The sequence below is a fragment of the Dipodomys merriami genome, unplaced genomic scaffold, assembly GCF_024711535.1.
Source record: "Dipodomys merriami isolate MVZ:Mamm:240054 unplaced genomic scaffold, mDipMer1.0.p SCAF_28, whole genome shotgun sequence".
NCBI lineage: Eukaryota > Metazoa > Chordata > Mammalia > Rodentia > Heteromyidae > Dipodomys > Dipodomys merriami.
The window spans coordinates 4,791,153-4,809,725 of record NW_027204270.1 but is presented as its reverse complement, the minus strand read 5'-3'; the positions used below and the strand labels follow the sequence as shown (position 1 = coordinate 4,809,725).

The window sequence follows — 18,573 nt, the reverse complement described above, 5'->3', positions numbered from 1 at the left end:
GATGGGTGTCTGCCTTTTCACTCCTCTATCTCCATACCAAGAGCAGTGGGCACCCACGAAGTATTTGTTAAAGAATAAATGCATCCACCAATGAATGAATGTACAAATTAAACACGCTCTGTATATGATGAACTTAAGAAATTCTTTTTATATAATCTTTTTTTTTTGGTCGGTCATGGGGCTTGAACTCTGGGCCTGGGCGCTGTCCCTCAGCTCTTCAGCTCAAGGCTAGCGCTCTACCACTTGAGCCACAGCGCCACTTCCGGCTTTTTTCATTTTGCTTATGTGGTGCTGAGGAATCGAACCCAGGGCCTCAGGCATGCAAGCCAAGCGCTCTACCACTGAGCCATCTTCCCAGCCCCCTTAAGAAATTCTCAAACATAATTGGATGTTGTTTTTAAAGTGAAATTCTGAAACAGAAACAGAAGAAGCTGTTTCATACTATGACATTTAGGTATTCCTAGTTGTGAACGTTTCTATTTGGGGGAAAGGAAAGGCGAAGGAAAGATTCTGTCTCCTCTCTCAGGGTCCAGCACAGTGCTTTCCCAGTGCAGGCAGCTCACAAATACTGGAAGGAATAAATACATTAAAAATAATTTTGTAGCCAGGTGCTGTTGGCTCATGCCTGTCATCCTAGCTACTCAGGAGGCTGAGATCTGAGGATCGCGGTTCAAAGCCAGCCCAGGCAGGAAAGACTGTGAGACTCCTATCTCCAATAAACCACCAGAAAACCAGAAGTGGCTCTGTGGCTCAAGCAGTAGAGCACTCACCTTGAGCTGAAGAGCTGAGCAACAGCACTCAGGCCCAGAGTTCAAGGCCCATGACCAACAACAAAACAATAATAATAATAATAATAATAATAATAATAATAGTAATTTTGTATGGCTGGGGTATAGCTCAAGTGGTAGAGTGAGGTGTTCACTAGTAAGTATGAGGACCCCAGTACCGCCAAAATATATTATAGATGCAATGTATAACTGTTATTTTATGTAAGATTAATGCCTAGTAGCCTCTAAGTTCTTTCCTTCACATTTCCTTAGATCTTGAGATACAAATAGCTGTTTTAGTTTTTTTTTCCCAAAATGCTGATGAGATTTGGAAGTAAGTTTTATATATATGTATGTTGTAATTTCATATGTGTTAAATCAAAAAACTGAAAGGATAGCTTGGAAAATTCAAGACTTAGCCAGGTGCCAGTGGCTCACATCTGAAATCCTACTTATTTAAGGGGCTAAGATCTGGAGGATGGAGATTCAAAGACAGCCTAGCCAGGAAAGTTCACTAGATTCCATCTGTAAAACAACCAGCAAAAAAGCAGGAGTGGAGGAATGGCGCATGGGGTAAAGCATCATCACCCAAGCAGATAAACAAGCTGAGTAAATGCAAGGCCCTAAGTTCAAAACTCAGAGGAAGGGAAGAGGGGAAAGACTTATCATTACTAATGCTTGGGCAGGGACACACACCTATCAAGAAGTGCTTCTAGAAGGATAAGTCACAAGAAAAATCTTACGTACTCTGGCGTTCCCTACATTTATAGAATAACAGATAATTTTATTTTCATTTCCCTACTGGGAGAAAAATGTTTTTTTGACTAGTTCAAACAGCACTTAATTGGCAGCCCCATGTCTTACATTTCTATTTGTTACTTTTCTACCATAAATCAGTCTCAGGAGTTAGGGTAGCGAGGAGCCCATTTCCATTAAGGTCCAGGCCGTCTCTGCAGAGAGACCAAACCTTGGAGCACGGAGAAATGAGAACAATTTTGAGATCTTTCTTTACTGTACCTATCAGATCTCCTGTAATAAAATATGATCTCAGTTTGTGTCAGTCTTGGGACTTGAACTCAGAGCCTGGGTGCTATCCATGACCCTTTGTTTTCAATGCTAGTGCTCTACCACTTGAGTTACAACTCCACTTCCAGCTTTCTTTGGTAATTAATTGGAGATAAGAATCTCATGGACTTTCCTGCCCAGGCTGGCTTTGAGTTGAGATCCTCAAATCTCAGCCTGCTAAGTAGCTAGGATAACAAGTGTGTGCCACCAGCACTTGGCATATTTTCTGTTTAATATGCTCATGTATAAAAAGTTTCAGGACAAAATAGAAAAAGCAGGAGCAGGAATGGTAATCCCAGTACTTAGGAGGAGGCTGATACAGGAGAATTTCAAGTTTAAGGCCAGCTTGGGCTCAACAGGGAGACTCTTATCTCAAAAAAACCCAACCAACCAACCACACAAACAACAAAAAAACCCACCAAAATTATTAAAACATAAACTCTTAAGGTGCTGTCCCTGAGCCTTTTGGCTCAAGGCTAGCGCTCTGCCACTTGAGCCACAGCTCCAATTACAGCTTTTTGGTGTTTAACTAGAGATAAGAGTCTAGTGGACTTCTCTGCCCAGGTTGGCTTCAAACCACTATCCTTAGATTTCAGCCTCCTGAGTAGCTAGGGTATTACAGGAGCCCAGCTAAAGCAGTCTTCATGTCAGTATGCCACTAAGTGTAATTTTCATACTTAAACACATAAAAACAAAAACCAAACCAAACCCACAGAGATATTAAAGAGGAATCTATACCAGGTCAACTAAAATTGGACAAAAAAAAATCAAGGTTGGTGCAGTGGTTCATGAATGTAATCCTGGCTACCTGGGAAGCTAAGATCAAGAGGATCACAGTTTTGAGGCTAGCCTGGGCAAAACAATCTGTGAGACCCTATCTTAATCAATAAAAACCTAGGCATAATGGCACTAAGTGGAGAGTGTAACTAGAAGGACTGCAATGCAGGCTAGCCCAGGCATGGGAGAAGTTATTGGAAGAATAGGAGAGCAAAAAGAAGGCTAGGAAATATGGCTAAATCACTAAATAATCTGTGTAGCAAGTACAAGGCTCCAATTTCAAGTCATAATGCCCACCCCCTCCAAAAAAAAAGAGAAGGGACTATGAGTTTCTTAGCTGCAAGAATAGCATGCCAGGTTATTCTGAACCCATTCTATACGATTATGTTACAAGGTAGGAACAGCAATGAAGCAGACAAGTTGGGTATGCTGATAGAATTACAAATAGTTCCTTCCTTCCCTCCCTCCTTCCTTTCTTTTTGGTGCTGGTACTAGGGCTTGAACTCAAGGGCCTCATGCTTTTACTGAACTTTCTTAAATTCAAGGTTGACACTCCACCACTTTAGCCACAGCTCCACTTCTGGTTTTTTGATGGTTAACTGGACTTAAGAGTCTAACAGACTTTTCTGCCTGAGCTGGCTTTGAACCACAATATATTATAAACATGAGCAACCAGTGGCCAGCAAGAATTTAATTTTTAAAAATATTTATAAGGGGCTGGGAAGGTGGCTCAGAGTAAGAGTGCTTGCCTTGCATGACTGAGGCCCTGGGTTCAATTCCTCAGTACCACATAAGCAAAAAAAGAAAAAAAGCCAGAAGTGGCGTTGTGGCTCAAGGGGTAGAGCGCTAGCCTGGAACTGAAGAGCTGAGGGACAGCGCCCAGGCCCAGAGTTCAGGCCCCACGACCAGACCCCCCCCCAAAAAAAAAATTATAGCCAGTGGGGGTTCATGCTCATGCCTGTAATCCTAACTACTCAGAAAGCTGAGATCTGAGGATTGTGGATTGAAGCCAGCCCAAGCAGCAAAGTTTGTGAGACTTTTCTTTCTTTATTTTTTTGCCAGTCCTGGAGCTTGAACTCAGGGCCTGGGCACTGTCCCTGTTTCTTTCTTTTCTTTGTTTCTTTTTGTCGGTCATGGGGCTTGAACTCTGGGCTTAGGTGCTGTCCCTGCACTCTTCAGCTCAAGGCTAGCACTCTACCGCTTGAGCCACAGTGCCACTTCCGGTTTTCTAGTGGTTTATTGGAGATAAGAGTCTCATAGAGTTTCCTGCCTGGGTTGGCTTTGAACTGCGATTCTCAGATCTCAGCCTCCTGAATAGCTAGGATTACAGGCGTGAGCCACTGGTCCCTGGCTTGTCCCTGTTTCTTTTGCTCAAGGCTAGAACTCTACCACTTGAGCCACAGTGCCACTTCCAGTTTTGTGGTACTGAGGACTGGAACCTAGGGCTTCATTCATGCTAGGCAAGCACTCTACCACTAAGCCATATTCCCAGCCTGTGAGACTCTTATCTCCAATTAACCATTTAAAAAAAGCTGAAAATGGAGCTGTGCAGCAAGTGATAGAACACAAGCCTTGGACAAAAAAGGTCAGGGACGGTGTCCAGGCCTTGAGGTCAAGCTGCTGGACCGGTACATACACACAAAAATACAAGTAAAATGTGCTGTCCGGTGATATTGAAAAGCCTGCGCTATTGCTAACGTTTCCCAAAGGCTGTGCTTCCTTTAGGCTAAACGTATTACTTGATTAAGAAAAATTCTTTGAAAACATTAAAATGGATTGACTTACGTTCGAACTTTGTGTCGACCAATGATGAAAGATACTTTCCGGCTCCAGGGATTCACAAAGCTGGACCAACTGGAGTCCAGAATGATGTAATCTCCATTCTGAGTGCGGAATCGAACGGGTGAGTGTTCAAAGGGAGGATGGCCTACATACTTCAAGACTGCACAAAACAATAAGACAAAAACTAACTTGATGCATACTAATTATTTGTGTGTGGGTGTGTTTGTCATTCGTGGGGCTTGAACTCTGGGCCTGGGTGCTGTCCCTGTGCTCTTCAGCTCAAGGCAAGTGCTCTACTGCTTGAGCCACAGTGTCTCTTCTGGTTTTCTATTGGTTCATTGGAAATAAGAGTCTCACGGTCTTTCATGGCTGGGCTGGCTTTGAACCGCGATCCTCAGATCTCAGCCTCCTGAGTAGCTAGGATTACAGGTGTGAGCCACCGATGCTTGGCTTATTTGTGGTTTTTAGTAAGTTAAAAACAGCAAACAATTCTTTTAGCAGTCTCAAAACATCACTATTTGGTTTAAGGTTAAGCTCTAAGGGAAAATTAGAACAAGTCAGTGTTAACTTCTGAGGAGCAGGTCCTACCTTTTTGGTGCATGGCAAACATCAGAGGACGGTCTTCTGGGTGCAAGTATGTTAAGATGGATGTCCCGATTAGATCCTGAGGTAGGTAACCTAGCAAAGGCACTGCTCTGGGACAAACAGACAACACAAGAAAGATGTGACACTGAGCAAGTAATTTTTATAGTGAACATCCTTATAAAACACTTTTGGAGCTGAGTGCTGGTGGCTCACACCTGTAATCCTAGCTACTCAGGAGGCTGAGATCTGAGGATCATGGTTCAAAGCCAGCCTGCGCAGGAAAGTCCATGAGACTCTTATCTCCAATTGACCACCAGAAAACTGGAAGTGGAGCTGTGGCTAAAAGTGGTAGAGTATTGGCCTTAAGCAAAAAGAGCTCAGGGACAGCACCCAGGCCCTGAGTTCAAGTTCTATGACTGACAAAAAAATAAAAATAAAAAATAAAAAAAAACACTCTTGGATTAGAGACACACAGAGCTCAGTGCTAAGAGTATGGACAGCACGCCTAGGGCTTGGGTTCGAATACCAGTACCAAAGAAGAAAAAGTCTGACTTACTCATTTCTCAAGAAGAAAACACAAGACACTAATCTAAGTTCCCGCTCTGTGAGGAAATGTGACCTAGGAAGTTGTCTGTCATGTTGCATCAAGATCATCCAGGAAGGAGTCTCCAGGTTAGAAGGCTCATGGGAAGCCACTAAATCACAATTTCTGGAGGAAGACTAGCAACCTGTATTTTCAGCAAGTTCTTCAAAGGAGTCATCCTGTCCATTATGTTGCTATTTAAAAAGATCGTATCATGGGCTATGTATGGAGGTACAGGACTATAATCCTAGCTACTTGGGAAGCAAAGATCCAGAGGATCACAATTCAAGGCCAGTCCAGGCAAAAAGTTAGCAAAGCTCCATCTCAATATGGTTGACACCAAAAGCTACAATAAACATTGTTTTCTTACAGGTTAATTATCCCAAATACTTTGTTATAGTAAAAAAGTATTAACAGGGCATGATTAGAGACACTAACTACAAAGAAATATAAAAATTGAATGTGATATAAAATGGCAGTATTAGCACACAAACATTTTTGGGATGAAGGTCCATAGGAAACTCTGAAAACACCAAGCAGAACTTTGACAAAACTGACTCTATTAACATTTTTATGCATAGACATTATGAATGTATTTTCTAGTATAATAAATGTAAGCAATTTTCAGATTTTTCTTTTGTTAAATGTTCTTTAAAAAGGCCACACAAAATATCTTGCCAATTATCTTGCAACTTATTAATACACTCATTTTCTCTACTTTTTTTTTTTTTTTTTTTTGGTTGGCCGTGGGGCTTGAACTCTGGGCCTGGGTGCTATCCCTCAGCTCTTCAGCTCAAGGCGAGCGCTCTACCACTTGAGCTACAGCGCCACTTCTGGTTTTCTGGTGGTTTATTGGAGATAGGAATCTCACAGTCTCTCCTGCCCAGGCTGGCTTTGAACCGCGATCCTCAGATCTCAGCCTCCTGAGTAGCTAGGATTACAGGCGTGAGCCACCAGCGCCCGGCTTTCTCTACGTTTTTATAATCAAAGAGTAACATTAAATAAACTCATTGTCCTTCCTTTTTTTTTTTTTTTAAATAATAACCTCTGGTTTCCATTTCTTGGAGTTCATTTTGGTACGTATTATTTTATATGATCAGAGGCACACAGACATTGTGTATAGATGCCGCATTTTCTAATCCACTCATCTATTGCAGGGTCATTTTCTATTTTTTAAATGTAGTATTTATGATAACGTTGTCAAGTTTTTTACTTTTTTTTTTTGCTGGTCCTTGGGTTTGAACTCAGGGCCTGAGCACTGTCCCTGAACTTTTTGCTCAAGGCTAGCACTCTACCACTTGAGCCAAAGAGCCACTTCTGACTTCTTCTGTTTATGTGGTACTCAGAAATAGAACCCAGGGCTTCATGCATGCTAGGCAAGCACTCTACCATTAAGCCACATTCCCAGACTAATTATAATTTTTGGTTAACTGATTTGAAGACAGTTGTTAAGTGTTCCTTGGCAAGTGAAAACACTAAATATGAGGTGATCAGTCTTTGTTCTAGATGAGGCCAGTAAGAAATTAAGGCTGCTTTTGGCAAACCAACTCCAGGTTCTTGTTCCTCTTCAGTCTAAGGCAGTGTTGACACCTGACTTATCGAAGGCGCAAAGTTGTGAAATCTGAAAAGACATCTTGTAAACCACTTTGAGAAATGTAGTATTGGGAATTAGACAATGCAAATAAATTGCAATGGTTAATTGGACTTAAGAGTTTCACAGACTTCTCTGCCTAAGCTGGTTTTGAACCACAATACACTACAAGCATGAGCAACCAGTGGCTGGCAAGAATTTAATTTTTTTAAATATTTACAGCCAGCCACTGGGGGGTTCATGCCTGTAATCCTAGCTGCTCAGAAAGCTGAGATCTGAGGATCGCGACTTGAAGCCAGCTGGAGCAAAAAAGTCAGTGAGACTTTTTTCTTTCTTTCTTTCTTTCTTTTTTTGTCAGTCCTGGAGCTTGAACTCAGGGGCTGGGCACTGTCCCCGAGTTTCCTTTGCTCAAAGCTAGCCCACTTGAGCCACAGCACCACTTCCGGCTTTTTCTGTTTATATGGTGCTAAGAAATCAAACCCAGGGCCTCATGCATGTGAGGCAAGCATTCTACCACTGAGCCATAAACTTTTCAGTGTTTGTAGATTTCAGTTATACAATGTAGAAGAGTGTATAAAATACACACTTTTTAATGTTGCCATTCATTTTCAGAAATAAATTTCTTTTATGTTGAAGCATATTTACCTTTCATCTACTTCAAGGAACACACAGCCTGGAGTGTGCGTTGTGGTAAAAATTCTTTTGCCCACTGGGATTCGAGGAGCTAGAAAAAAAAGAAAAAACCAGAAAGATTTATCTATAGGCAGGCAAGTATCTAATTTATCATTCACTGTACATGATAAAATTGAATAAAATCTCCATATCAAATGGTGGAAACCTCACTTAGGGGTCTGGTCTTCAAGGAGCTGAAGCTTAAATGACAATTTTCATTACTAACCACATTTTAATCAGGTCAGAATGAGATGCCTAGTAAAGTTAACTTTAAACAAAGGAGAGTCTACACACACTGACTAGTTCTAGTTCATTTTCTCATCACAAATAATCTTAAGAGTTAAAGGAAGCCAGGTGCCGGTGGCTCACGCCTGCAATCCTAGCTACTCAAGAGGCTGAGTTCTGAGGATCGCAGTTCAAAGCCAGCCTGGGCAGGATCTTATCTCCAATAAAAAACACTAGAAAACCAGTAGTGGTGCATTGGCTTAAGCAGTAGAGTGCTCGCCTTGAGCTGAAGAGCACAGGGACAGTGCCCAGGCCCAGAGTTCAAGCCCCATAACTGACAAAAAACAACCACCACAACAACAAAAACAAAACAAAAAAAAGTTAAAGGAGGAAGTACAAACATTAGTCCTATTTAGTGGCTGTAGAAAACTAAACAAAAGATCTTGAAATGTTACTTAGTACTGTATAGACAGTCTTTGCATACATAATAAAATTGGTACAAGTCAGTTCTGCTTTAACTTGTGCTTTAAGAACACAGGGGACCTGGTTCATGAATCAGAAGAATTTATATTGTAAAACACCTCAATTACCAAAGGCAATCTATAGATTCAATAGAATCCCCACCCAAAATTCCAATGTCATTCTTAACAGGAATAGAAGCATCAATTCTAAAATTAGTTTGGAAGCATAAAAGACACAGAATAGCTAGACCAATCCTGAGCAAAAAGAGTAACACTAGAAGTATCACAAAACCTGACTTCAAATTATACTAGAGCCATCATAACAAAACCAGCATGGTATTGGCACTAAAACAGACCAATAGAATCAAAGACCTAGAAATAGCGATCCCCCACCCTGCCAGTTACAGCTATCCCATGATCAATAATGGTACCAAAGCCATGTGTTGAAGACAAGATTCTTCAACAATGGTATTTAAGAAAATTGGTTATATGCATGTCAAAGACTGAAACTAGATCCCTACTGCTGACCTGTATAAAAATCAATTAAAAATGAATCAAAGGTGGATTCACAGCAGAATTCTATAAGACCTTCAAACAAGAACTAATACCCATACTCCTCAAGCTCTTCAGAGAAACAGAGAAGGAAGGAGCTATCCCAAACTCATTCTACGAAGCCAATATCACACTCATTCCCAAACCAGGCAAAGACCCAACCAAAAAGGAGAATTACAGGCCAATCTCCTTGATGAACACAGATGCAAAGATCCTTAACAAGATTCTAGCTAACAGAATCCAGAAACACATAAAAAAAATAATTCACTATGACCAGGTAGGCTTCATCCCAGAGACACAGGGATGGTTTAACATACGTAAGTCAATAAATGTAATCCAACATATCAACAGAGCCAAGGTCAAGAATCACATGATTATCGCTACAGATGCAGAAAAGGCCTTTGACAAAATTCAACATTCATTCATGCTAAAAGCTCTGGAGAAAATAGGAATAGAAGGAACATTTCTAAAAACAATAAAAGCCATTTATGACAGACCAATAGCCAATATTATACTTAATGGGGAAAAGCTACAACCAATTCTCCTAAAATCAGGAACAAGGCAAGGATGCCCACTGTCTCCACTCCTCTTCAATATAGTCCTAGAACCCTTAGCCAGGGCAATAAGGCAAGAAAAAGACATTAAAGGGATCCGCATAGGAAAAGAAGAAGTTAAACTATCCCTTTTTGCAGACGACATGATACTATACCTCCAAGATCCCAAAAACTCCATCCCCAAACTCTTAGAAATCATAAATCACTTTGGCAAAATAGCAGGATACAAAATAAACCCACAAAAATCAGTTGCCTTCCTATACACTGATAATGTACAGGAAGAGAGGGAAATAAAGGGAGCAACCCCATTCACAATAACCTCCCAAAAAATAAAATATTTAGGAATTAACCTAACCAAAGATGTAAAAGAACTATTTAATGAGAACTATAAAAAGTTAAAGAAAGAAATTGCAGAAGACACTAGGAAATGGAAAGACCTCCCATGCTCCTGGATAGGCCGACTTAATATAGTAAAGATGGTAATACTTCCAAAACTAATATACAAATTCAACGCAATTCCTATTAAAATCCCAATGACGTACATCTCTGAAATACAGAAAACAGTCCAAAAATTCATATGGAACAACAAAAGACCTAGAATAGCCAAAACAATTCTAGGGGATAAAGACAATATGGGAGGGCTATCCATGCCGAACTTCAAACTCTACTACAGAGCTATAATAACAAAGACAGCATGGTACTGGCACAAAAACAGACCCGAAGACCAATGGAACAGAATAGAAGATCCAGAAATAAATCCACAGGCCTACAGCCAGCTGATATTCGACAAAGGAGCCAAAGACATACAATGGAAGAAACACAGCCTCTTCAACCGCTGGTGCTGGGAAAACTGGGCAGCCACATGCAGAAAACTAAAAGTGGACCCCAGCCTATCACCATGCACCAACATCAACTCAAAATGGATTAAACCTGAATCTCTGAAACTACTGCAGGACAGAGTAGGAGAGACACTTGAACTAATAGGCACAGGAAGGAACTTCCTGAACAGAGTCCCAGGGTCACAACAAATTGGAGAGAGACTCGACAAATGAGACTACCTTAAAATAAAAAGCTTCTGCACAGATAAAGCTATCACAACCAAGCTAGAAAGACAACCAACTAATTGGGAAAAAATATTTACCAGCAATATATCAGACAAGGGGTTAACATCCTGTATATACAGGGAACTCAAGAAACTAATCCCTCCCAAACCTAACAAACCAATTACTAAATGGGCAAGGGAACTAAAGAGGGACTTCTCAAATGAAGAAATAAAAATGGCAAAGAAACACATGAGGAAATGTTCATCATCCCTGGTGGTGAAGGAAATGCAAATAAAGACAACCCTGAGATACCACCTTACCCCAGTCAGAATGTCCCACATCCACAAATCAGCCAACGACAAATGCTGGAGGGGATGTGGAGAACGAGGAACGCTATTACACTGCTGGTGGGAATGTACACTCATACAACCACTTTGGAAAGCAGTCTGGAGGGTCCTTAGAAAGCTAAAGATTGACCTCCCTTACGACCCAGTCATACCACTTCTAGGCATCTACCCTGAACAACAGGAACCAATATACAAGGACACGTGCACCTCCATGTTTATTGCAGCACTGTTCACAATAGCTAGGATATGGAAACAACCTAGATGCCCCACCACAGATGAATGGATCCAAAAATTGTGGTATCTATACACAATGGAATATTATGCAGCCATTAGAAATGACAAAATAATGGCATTTGCAGGGAAATGGATGGAGCTAGAAGGAATCATGTTGAGCGAGGTAAGCCAAGAACGAAGAGACAAACAGTACATGGTCTCCCTGATAAGCGGATGATAAATCCAAAATGTTAGGTGATATGACAAAACTAACAGGACTTAAGAAACAAAGAACTCCCACTCATCTGGTTGAACCACTACTAAATATCCCCATGCTGCTGATCACGTGTATGGTATATAACATATGAACACCGTTATATATTACAGACTGTGATAGACAATTTGCTCCAGGAAAGTTAGAATGAACGTGTGACTTTAAATGAGCATCATTATTCCACAATACTGTGAATTTCCGGAAATTAAGTAATCACTTAATCACAATCAAAAAAAAAAAAAAAAAAAAAAAAGAACCTTGGGGAAGGGAGGGAGGGAGGGGATGGTAGGGAGAAAACAATGGAGGGGGTAACAATGTTCAAGAGGAAGTGTACTCATTACCCCACTCATGTAACTGTAACCCTCTGTATAGAATCTTTACAATAAAAAAATTAAAAAAAAAAAATGAATCAAAGGGGTTTGGGAAGGTGGTTCAGTGGTACCGTGCTTGCCTTGCATACATGAAGCCCTGGGTTCAATTCTTCAGCACCACATAAGCAGAAAAAGCCTGAAGTGGCACTGTGGCTCAAATGGTAGAGCGCTCACCTCAAGCTGAAGAATTCAGGGACAGTACCCAGGCCCAGAGTTCAGGCCCAAGACCAACCAAAAAAAAAAAAAAAAGAATCAAAGATCTTTCTACAGCTAGCTTCCTCAAAGATCTCATTCTAAGACCTGAAAACTTTGAAACTACTACAGGAGAGCATAGAGGTTGCACTTGAAGATATATATGCAGGTAAGGGCTTTTTGAATAAGACTTCAATTGCTTAGGAAGTAAGAGAACTGACAAATAGGATTGCATCAAAGCAAAAAAAAAAAAACTTCTGTACATCAAAGGAAACAATTTTGGGGGAAATTCTGGACAAAGGGTTAACATCCAGAATATATAAGAAGCTAAAAAAGTTAAATATGAACAACAAATAATTCAACTAATAAATGGACAAAATATTAGAACAGACAATTCTCAAAAAAAGGACAATGGTTAATAAATACGTAAGAAATATTTTATATACTTAGCCCTAAAAGAAATGGAAATTAAAAAATGACAGAGATTCCTTCTCTCTTCAATCTGAATGGCTATCATCAAGAAAATAAATGACAGCAAAGGCTGTCAGGATCGAGGCATAAAAAAGAACCCTCACACAGTGTTGATGGTAATATAAATGCAAATCAGTGCAGCTATTATGGAAATCCAATGGTGATTACTCAGAAACATAATAACAGAACTAAATTATGATCCTGCTATACAACTTCTGAGCATTTATCTAAATGAATATAAGTTGACATAGAAAGAGACACCTCCAATATTCCCATTTATTGCAATGTTGTTCACAATAGCCAATCTATGGCATCAGCCTAGGTACCCAAAAGTACCTAGGATAAAGTAAATGTGGCATATATACCCAATGGAGTATTATGCAGCCAAAAAGAAGAATGAAATGATATCTTTTGTTGCAGGAAAATGGATGGAACTTGGGGATCACCATGTTGAGCTAAGCCAAGCTCAGAAAGAGAAATACCACATCTTTGCTCATATGCAGAATCTAGACCTAAAATAATAATATGATTGTAAAAGGGAAACTGGGAGAGAACCAGTAGGAGTAAAGGGGGAAAAAAAGAGGACAGATGGATATGATCAAATTGTATAGGTGAGAATAACAATAAAACCATTCAAAAATGAACAAAGGAGAAGGAATAAAGGCTAAGTGACAGAGGGGTGAATATGACTGGAACACATTACATGCATGTACATAAATACCACAATGCAATGCCTTTCTATAAATGCTCTTTGCTAATACAAAACAATGGAGTCAGGTGGGATGGCTGTACCTGGAGTTTCCAGATGCTGTATTTCCACTAAAAACGACCACGCTGGATCTTCTGTTTATGTCACAGAAGATATAAACTGTACTATGGCTTCTCTTGCAAGAATTTTAGTACACTTATTTCATTAAGATAGCAAAAAAGGGCCCAGGGCATGTCTCCAGTGGAGGAAGAACTAGAGGACTACGTCTTCCCCTGGCCCTAGGCATAGACAACAAGGTCTGCTGTCTGTGAAGGAGACACCTGAGGAAGGGGACAAGCTGGAGAAACAGAGAACTTACTAAAATCCCTATAGAGATTTTCTATAGAGATCTCTGTCTCTTCCCTACACGCAGGACTTCTGGTCTCACCTTCATAACCAGAGTGAGTCTTCTCAATCAGTGTGAGGCAGCAAGGTTCTGATTCGGGTTGGGCAGAGCTATGTACATGAACCAGATAGGGGAGGATCCGGAACGGGCTGTAATGCTTCTCTTGCACTTTGTCTCGGCCTCCACTGAAAAGATAAAAAGATCAGGCTGGACACAATGCAGTTAGCCTGCTGCAAACAGGCTGGGGAAATGGTTGATTGGCATTTCCCAATGGCGTGTATGTATCACATAGACTCATATACTTGTTTTCCACAGGTGGGGAAGGTTAATTTAAAAGTTTAGCTCCAGATAGCAATGGTCTCATTGACTAGTCAGGAAGTAAGAGGTTCTATGGAACAGTGTTCATGTCACCATGAAAGTAAAACAGGGAGAACTATTCCATGACTTACTTCTGACCTCCATGCCCCAAGTTCCCAGTCTGGCCTAACGGTCTCACCTCACTTGAACTGCCACAACAGAAAGTCAGCTCCCCTACAGTCACAGCCAACTTGTGATCCTAGCTACTCAGGAGGCTGAGATCTGAGGATTGGGGTTCAAAGCCAGCCCAGGCAAGAAAGTCCATGAGACTCTTATCTCAAAATAAACCACAAGAAAACTGGAAGTGGCACTATGGCTCAAGTGGCAGAGTGCTTGCCTTGAGCTGAAGAGCGCAGGAACAGCGCCCAGGCCCAGAGTTCAAGTCCCACGAGTGACAAAAAAAAGGATAAAGCTCAGCTCCCCAGCCTGGTCCCTGACACCATCCCCCTTCCCAACTCTCATGGAGGAGCTCCACTGCTGAGTGATGATACAAGTTTTTACCCCACTGCCCAAAGGACACAGATGGTGGACAACTGGACAAGTCCAATGTCCATGAGAGAATTCATGTTCCTCTTTTCCTACCAATCATGTCTCCATCACCATCAGGTTTGAGAACACTAATCTCAAGGAGGTCTGATTGCTGATGCTGCTGTCCACGCAGTCTCTGCTTTCCTCCCATCCTCTCCCATGACCGTGTTTTGCTTCACTCACTGGGAGGACCAGCTTCTGAGCCTGCCTACAAGCCCCCCTCGGAACTTGTCTGGTCTCCATCCTATTTCTAGGCTCATCTGGTCCCAGGCTTCTATACAAGATTGACACACTCATGTTCTTAATATGCATCTCTGGCCTGGTCGTGACCTGTATCTCAAACAGAACCTGTCTCAACTAAGTGCTGTTCCTCCTGCCTCTCTCCAGGAAGCTGCTTTTCCTACCTTTTCCACCTCAGTGAAGAATCCTAGCCCACACCCCTGCTGTCAGCAGTGGCTCTTTTGATTTCACACTCCAATCTAACTCATTAGTAAGTCCTGGTAAAATACACAGAATATTTCTCCTGCCCCTGGCTGTGCTAGCCTGGGTCTCCATCTCTCACTGAAGGCAGCAGGCACTTCAAGAGGTGTTTGTGTCATAGGGACACCATCCTCATGAGGGGACTAACGTGGTTGTCTGAGAGAGTGTTATTCATAGTGACAGCTGGGTTGTTAACAGTGTTCAGCTGGCTATTAGCTCCAGCCCCTCCCTCATTTCACAGAGTGCAGTACCAACCCATTATAAGCACTTCAATATTAACATTAATCATTATGTCATTCAAAAACATTTTCTCTTTTTATTATGAAGTAATATTATCATTTAGAATATTCTCATTAAATTTAGAAGATGAAAAAAATTTAGAAGATTAAATCAACTAAATTTTTGGTCAACAGTAAGCCCACTTGTTCGTGGATTTATTACATGCATTTTTGACCAAGAACAGTAGAACAATTTTTTTAATGTAAAAATATTTTTAAAACAACTTTAGCCTGGAGCTAGTGGCTCACACTTGTAATCCTAGCTACTCAGGAGGCTGAGATCTGAGGATCGCGGTTCAAAGCCAGTCCAGCTAGGAAAGTCTGTGAGACTTTTTTTTTTTTTTGGGGGGGGGAGTCCGGTCGTAGGGCCTGAACTCTGGGCCTGGGCACTGTCCCTCAGCTCTTCAGCTCAAGGCTAGCGCTCTACCACTTGAGCCACAGCGCCACTTCCGGCTTTTTGCTTATGTAGTGCTGAGGAATTGAACCCAGGGCCTCAGGCATGCAAGGCAAGCGCTCTACTACTGAGCCACCTTCCCAGCCCCAGTCTGTGAGACTCTTATCTTCAATTAACAACCAGAAAACTGGAAGTGGTGCTATGACTCAAAGTGGTAGAATGCTAGCCTTGAGGAAAAGAGCTCAGGGACAGCGCCCAGGCTCTGAGTTCAGGTTCCACAACTGACAGTCAACAACAATAAAACAAACAAATAAAACTTTAAAGTTCCCATGTACAAATTCCATAGCTCAGCTCTTGGTCAGGCCTATATTGCCACTGCTTGTGTTAAGTCGTTGTGTGCTCTCAAAGTGCCTCCCTGAATTTCACTTTATGAGGATCTGCCTCCCACAAAGCAGATGGAGCCCAAGAGGTGTGCATGTGCTTAATAGAAGTGATAAATCTGTTAAAAGGTGCCATGGTGCTTCAAGTGGAAGTTGGGAGGGGGGGGTCGTGGGAAAGTTGCCTCTCACAACTGTGGTTCAGTCTGAACTCTCACATCCTGGGCATACACAGTATCAACTCAAGAGTGGTCTCTTCAGAACCACATACTGGGGAGATCAGGAAACTACTGTATTGTCTTTTAGTTCACTTTCTATGTTAAACCCTTCCAGTAAATATAAGCTATTAAAATTTTAAAAAATTAGATAGGGACACAGGGAGGGCTTGGTCTGTCTGAGGTAGAGAGAGAGTGGGTCTCTCTAGTGCAGTGTTCCCCTGGACTGGCCACAAGAGAGAAGGCCTACCATTCCATCTCTGATGGCCGAAGTCAAGTGTGTTAGTTGACTGCACCATGTACATTTCAGGTCAGGTAGGCATGGACCCTTCAAGCAGACAGCTTGTGCCAGGAGAGGTAGTAGAAGAAATGAAACAAGCCCTTACACACATGGGTGATATTCTGAAAGCTGAAGCTGTGACCTCACTAATATTGTGAAAGCAACTGTCTCGCTGGCTGACACAAATGACTTTGATACTGTCAATGAAATCCACAAACAATTTTTCAAGAGTAATTTTCCAGCAAGAGTGGCTTACATAAAGAAATTGAAGCGCTAGTGTCCAAGGGCCTCTCCCTGCAGCTTCACGGTAAGTGGCCTCAGTGTGGAGAACCACAGGGGTTCTCATCCTATCTTTAACATCCTGATTTTTTACAAATGAGTGTTAGGAAGTATAACTAAAATCTCTGGTTATTGTAGAAAGGCCCTATCACAGGAAAGATTAGATAATGAGGATAATGAAGTTACTGATGCTATAAATTACACCTTTGTATACTCATGTGGCTAATTATGAATATACAGAGAGACCCTAACTACATAGTTATTCAAATAACTAAAAATAAAGAAAAATATGTTATTACCTTAATATGAAATATGAGTATTAGGTATATGGTAAAATTAAAGTTCTTAAACTTGAACGGTACAGGTAAAGGAGAAGGAAATGGGCCAAAATTTTTTATCAGTAATATTTTCCTAATGGAAATAAGGATGTAATCCTCCCTCTTGCCTAAAAGAAATAAAATTCAAAAATTGAACAGTGACGGAGTGGGGGAAAACACTGAAAGTTAATTTTTAAAAAGCTAACCAAGCTGGGCGCAGGTGGCTCAGGCCTGTAATCCTCAGGAGGCTGAGATCTGAGGAGCAAGGTTCAAAGCCAGTCTGGGCAGGAAAGTCTATGAGATGCTCATCTCCAACAAACTACCAGAAAACCAGAAGTGATGCTGTAGCTCAAGTGGTAGAATGCTTGCCTTGAGCTGAAGAGCTGAGGGACAGCGCACAGGCTCAGAGTTCAAGCCCCATGACCGACACCCCCCCCCAAAAAAAAAAGCTAACCAAAAGGCCCTCATATTATGGTCATTTTAGTGTACTTCCTATCCAGTGATTCTCACACACAAGTAAGATTAATAATCACCTTCTCTTTGTTTCTTCCTATTGAATTATCTTATTTTCTCATGAATACATTCTTCTTTCTTCTCAATCCATAGGCAAATTCCCATGAAAAGAACCAAGGCTTTTTTTTCTTTTTTTGTGGATCATGGGGCTTGAACGTTGGGCCTGGGCGCTGTCCCTCAGCTCTTCAGCTCAAGGTGAGTGTTCTACCACTTGAGCCACAGCACCACTTCCAGTTTTCTGGTGGCTTATTGGAGATAAGAGTCTCATAAACCTTCCTGCCCGGACTGGCTTTGACCCGTGATCCTCAGATCTTAACCTCCTGAGTAGGTAGGATTATAGGAGTGAGCCACTGGCCCCCGGCTTCAAGACTTTTTAAAAAATATACAACAAAGTCTAGCTTAATACAAGTCATAAGTGTTGAATGAGACCAGAGTGTAACCATCATTTCTAGTCCCCACAGGTGTGTACTCACCAGATCCTGCAGAAGAAGGGTTTCACCGGGGTATATTCATACTGGGATGCTGAAATAGAGAACGACTGTCACTCTCCCTGCCTACAGCAGCTCTGCTCAGTGACTCAAGCTTGCTCTAATACCAAATTAACAAACCATTTTCCTTAAAGACAGCTGCTCTTGATTGAAAGTGCACTCTTTTTTTTTTTTTTTTTTTGGTCCGGTCGTGGGGACTGAACTCTGGGCCTGGACACTGTCCCTCAGCTTTTTCAGCTCAAGGCTAGCGCTCTACCACCTAAGCCACAGCACCACTTCCAGCTTTTTACTTTTTGCTTATGTGGGGCTGAGGAATCGAACCCAGGGCCTCATGCATGCAAGGCAAGCGCTCTACCACTGAGCCACCTTCCCAGCCCCTGAAAGTGCACTCTTTAGTAGACTTTGCTAGTCTCCAGCAACCCTTAGGCAACAGAGTGTCTGCCTTTTA

At 41.6% G+C, this 18,573-nt stretch overlaps 1 protein-coding gene across 2 annotated transcripts in view; it reads right to left on the bottom strand.

Moving 5' to 3' along the window:
- Per3 (period circadian regulator 3) overlaps nt 1-18,573 on the bottom strand; it is a 48,082-nt gene that overhangs the window by 22,843 nt on the left and 6,666 nt on the right. For both annotated transcript variants that reach the window (XM_070037268.1, XM_070037269.1), the window contains 5 exons: nt 18,111-18,159; nt 13,662-13,804; nt 7,796-7,874; nt 4,980-5,086; nt 4,395-4,551 (listed from right to left, as the gene is read on the bottom strand). In XM_070037268.1, coding sequence (XP_069893369.1) covers nt 4,395-4,551; nt 4,980-5,086; nt 7,796-7,874; nt 13,662-13,804; nt 18,111-18,159 — 535 coding nt within the window. The remainder of the gene's footprint in view (nt 1-4,394; nt 4,552-4,979; nt 5,087-7,795; nt 7,875-13,661; nt 13,805-18,110; nt 18,160-18,573) is intronic.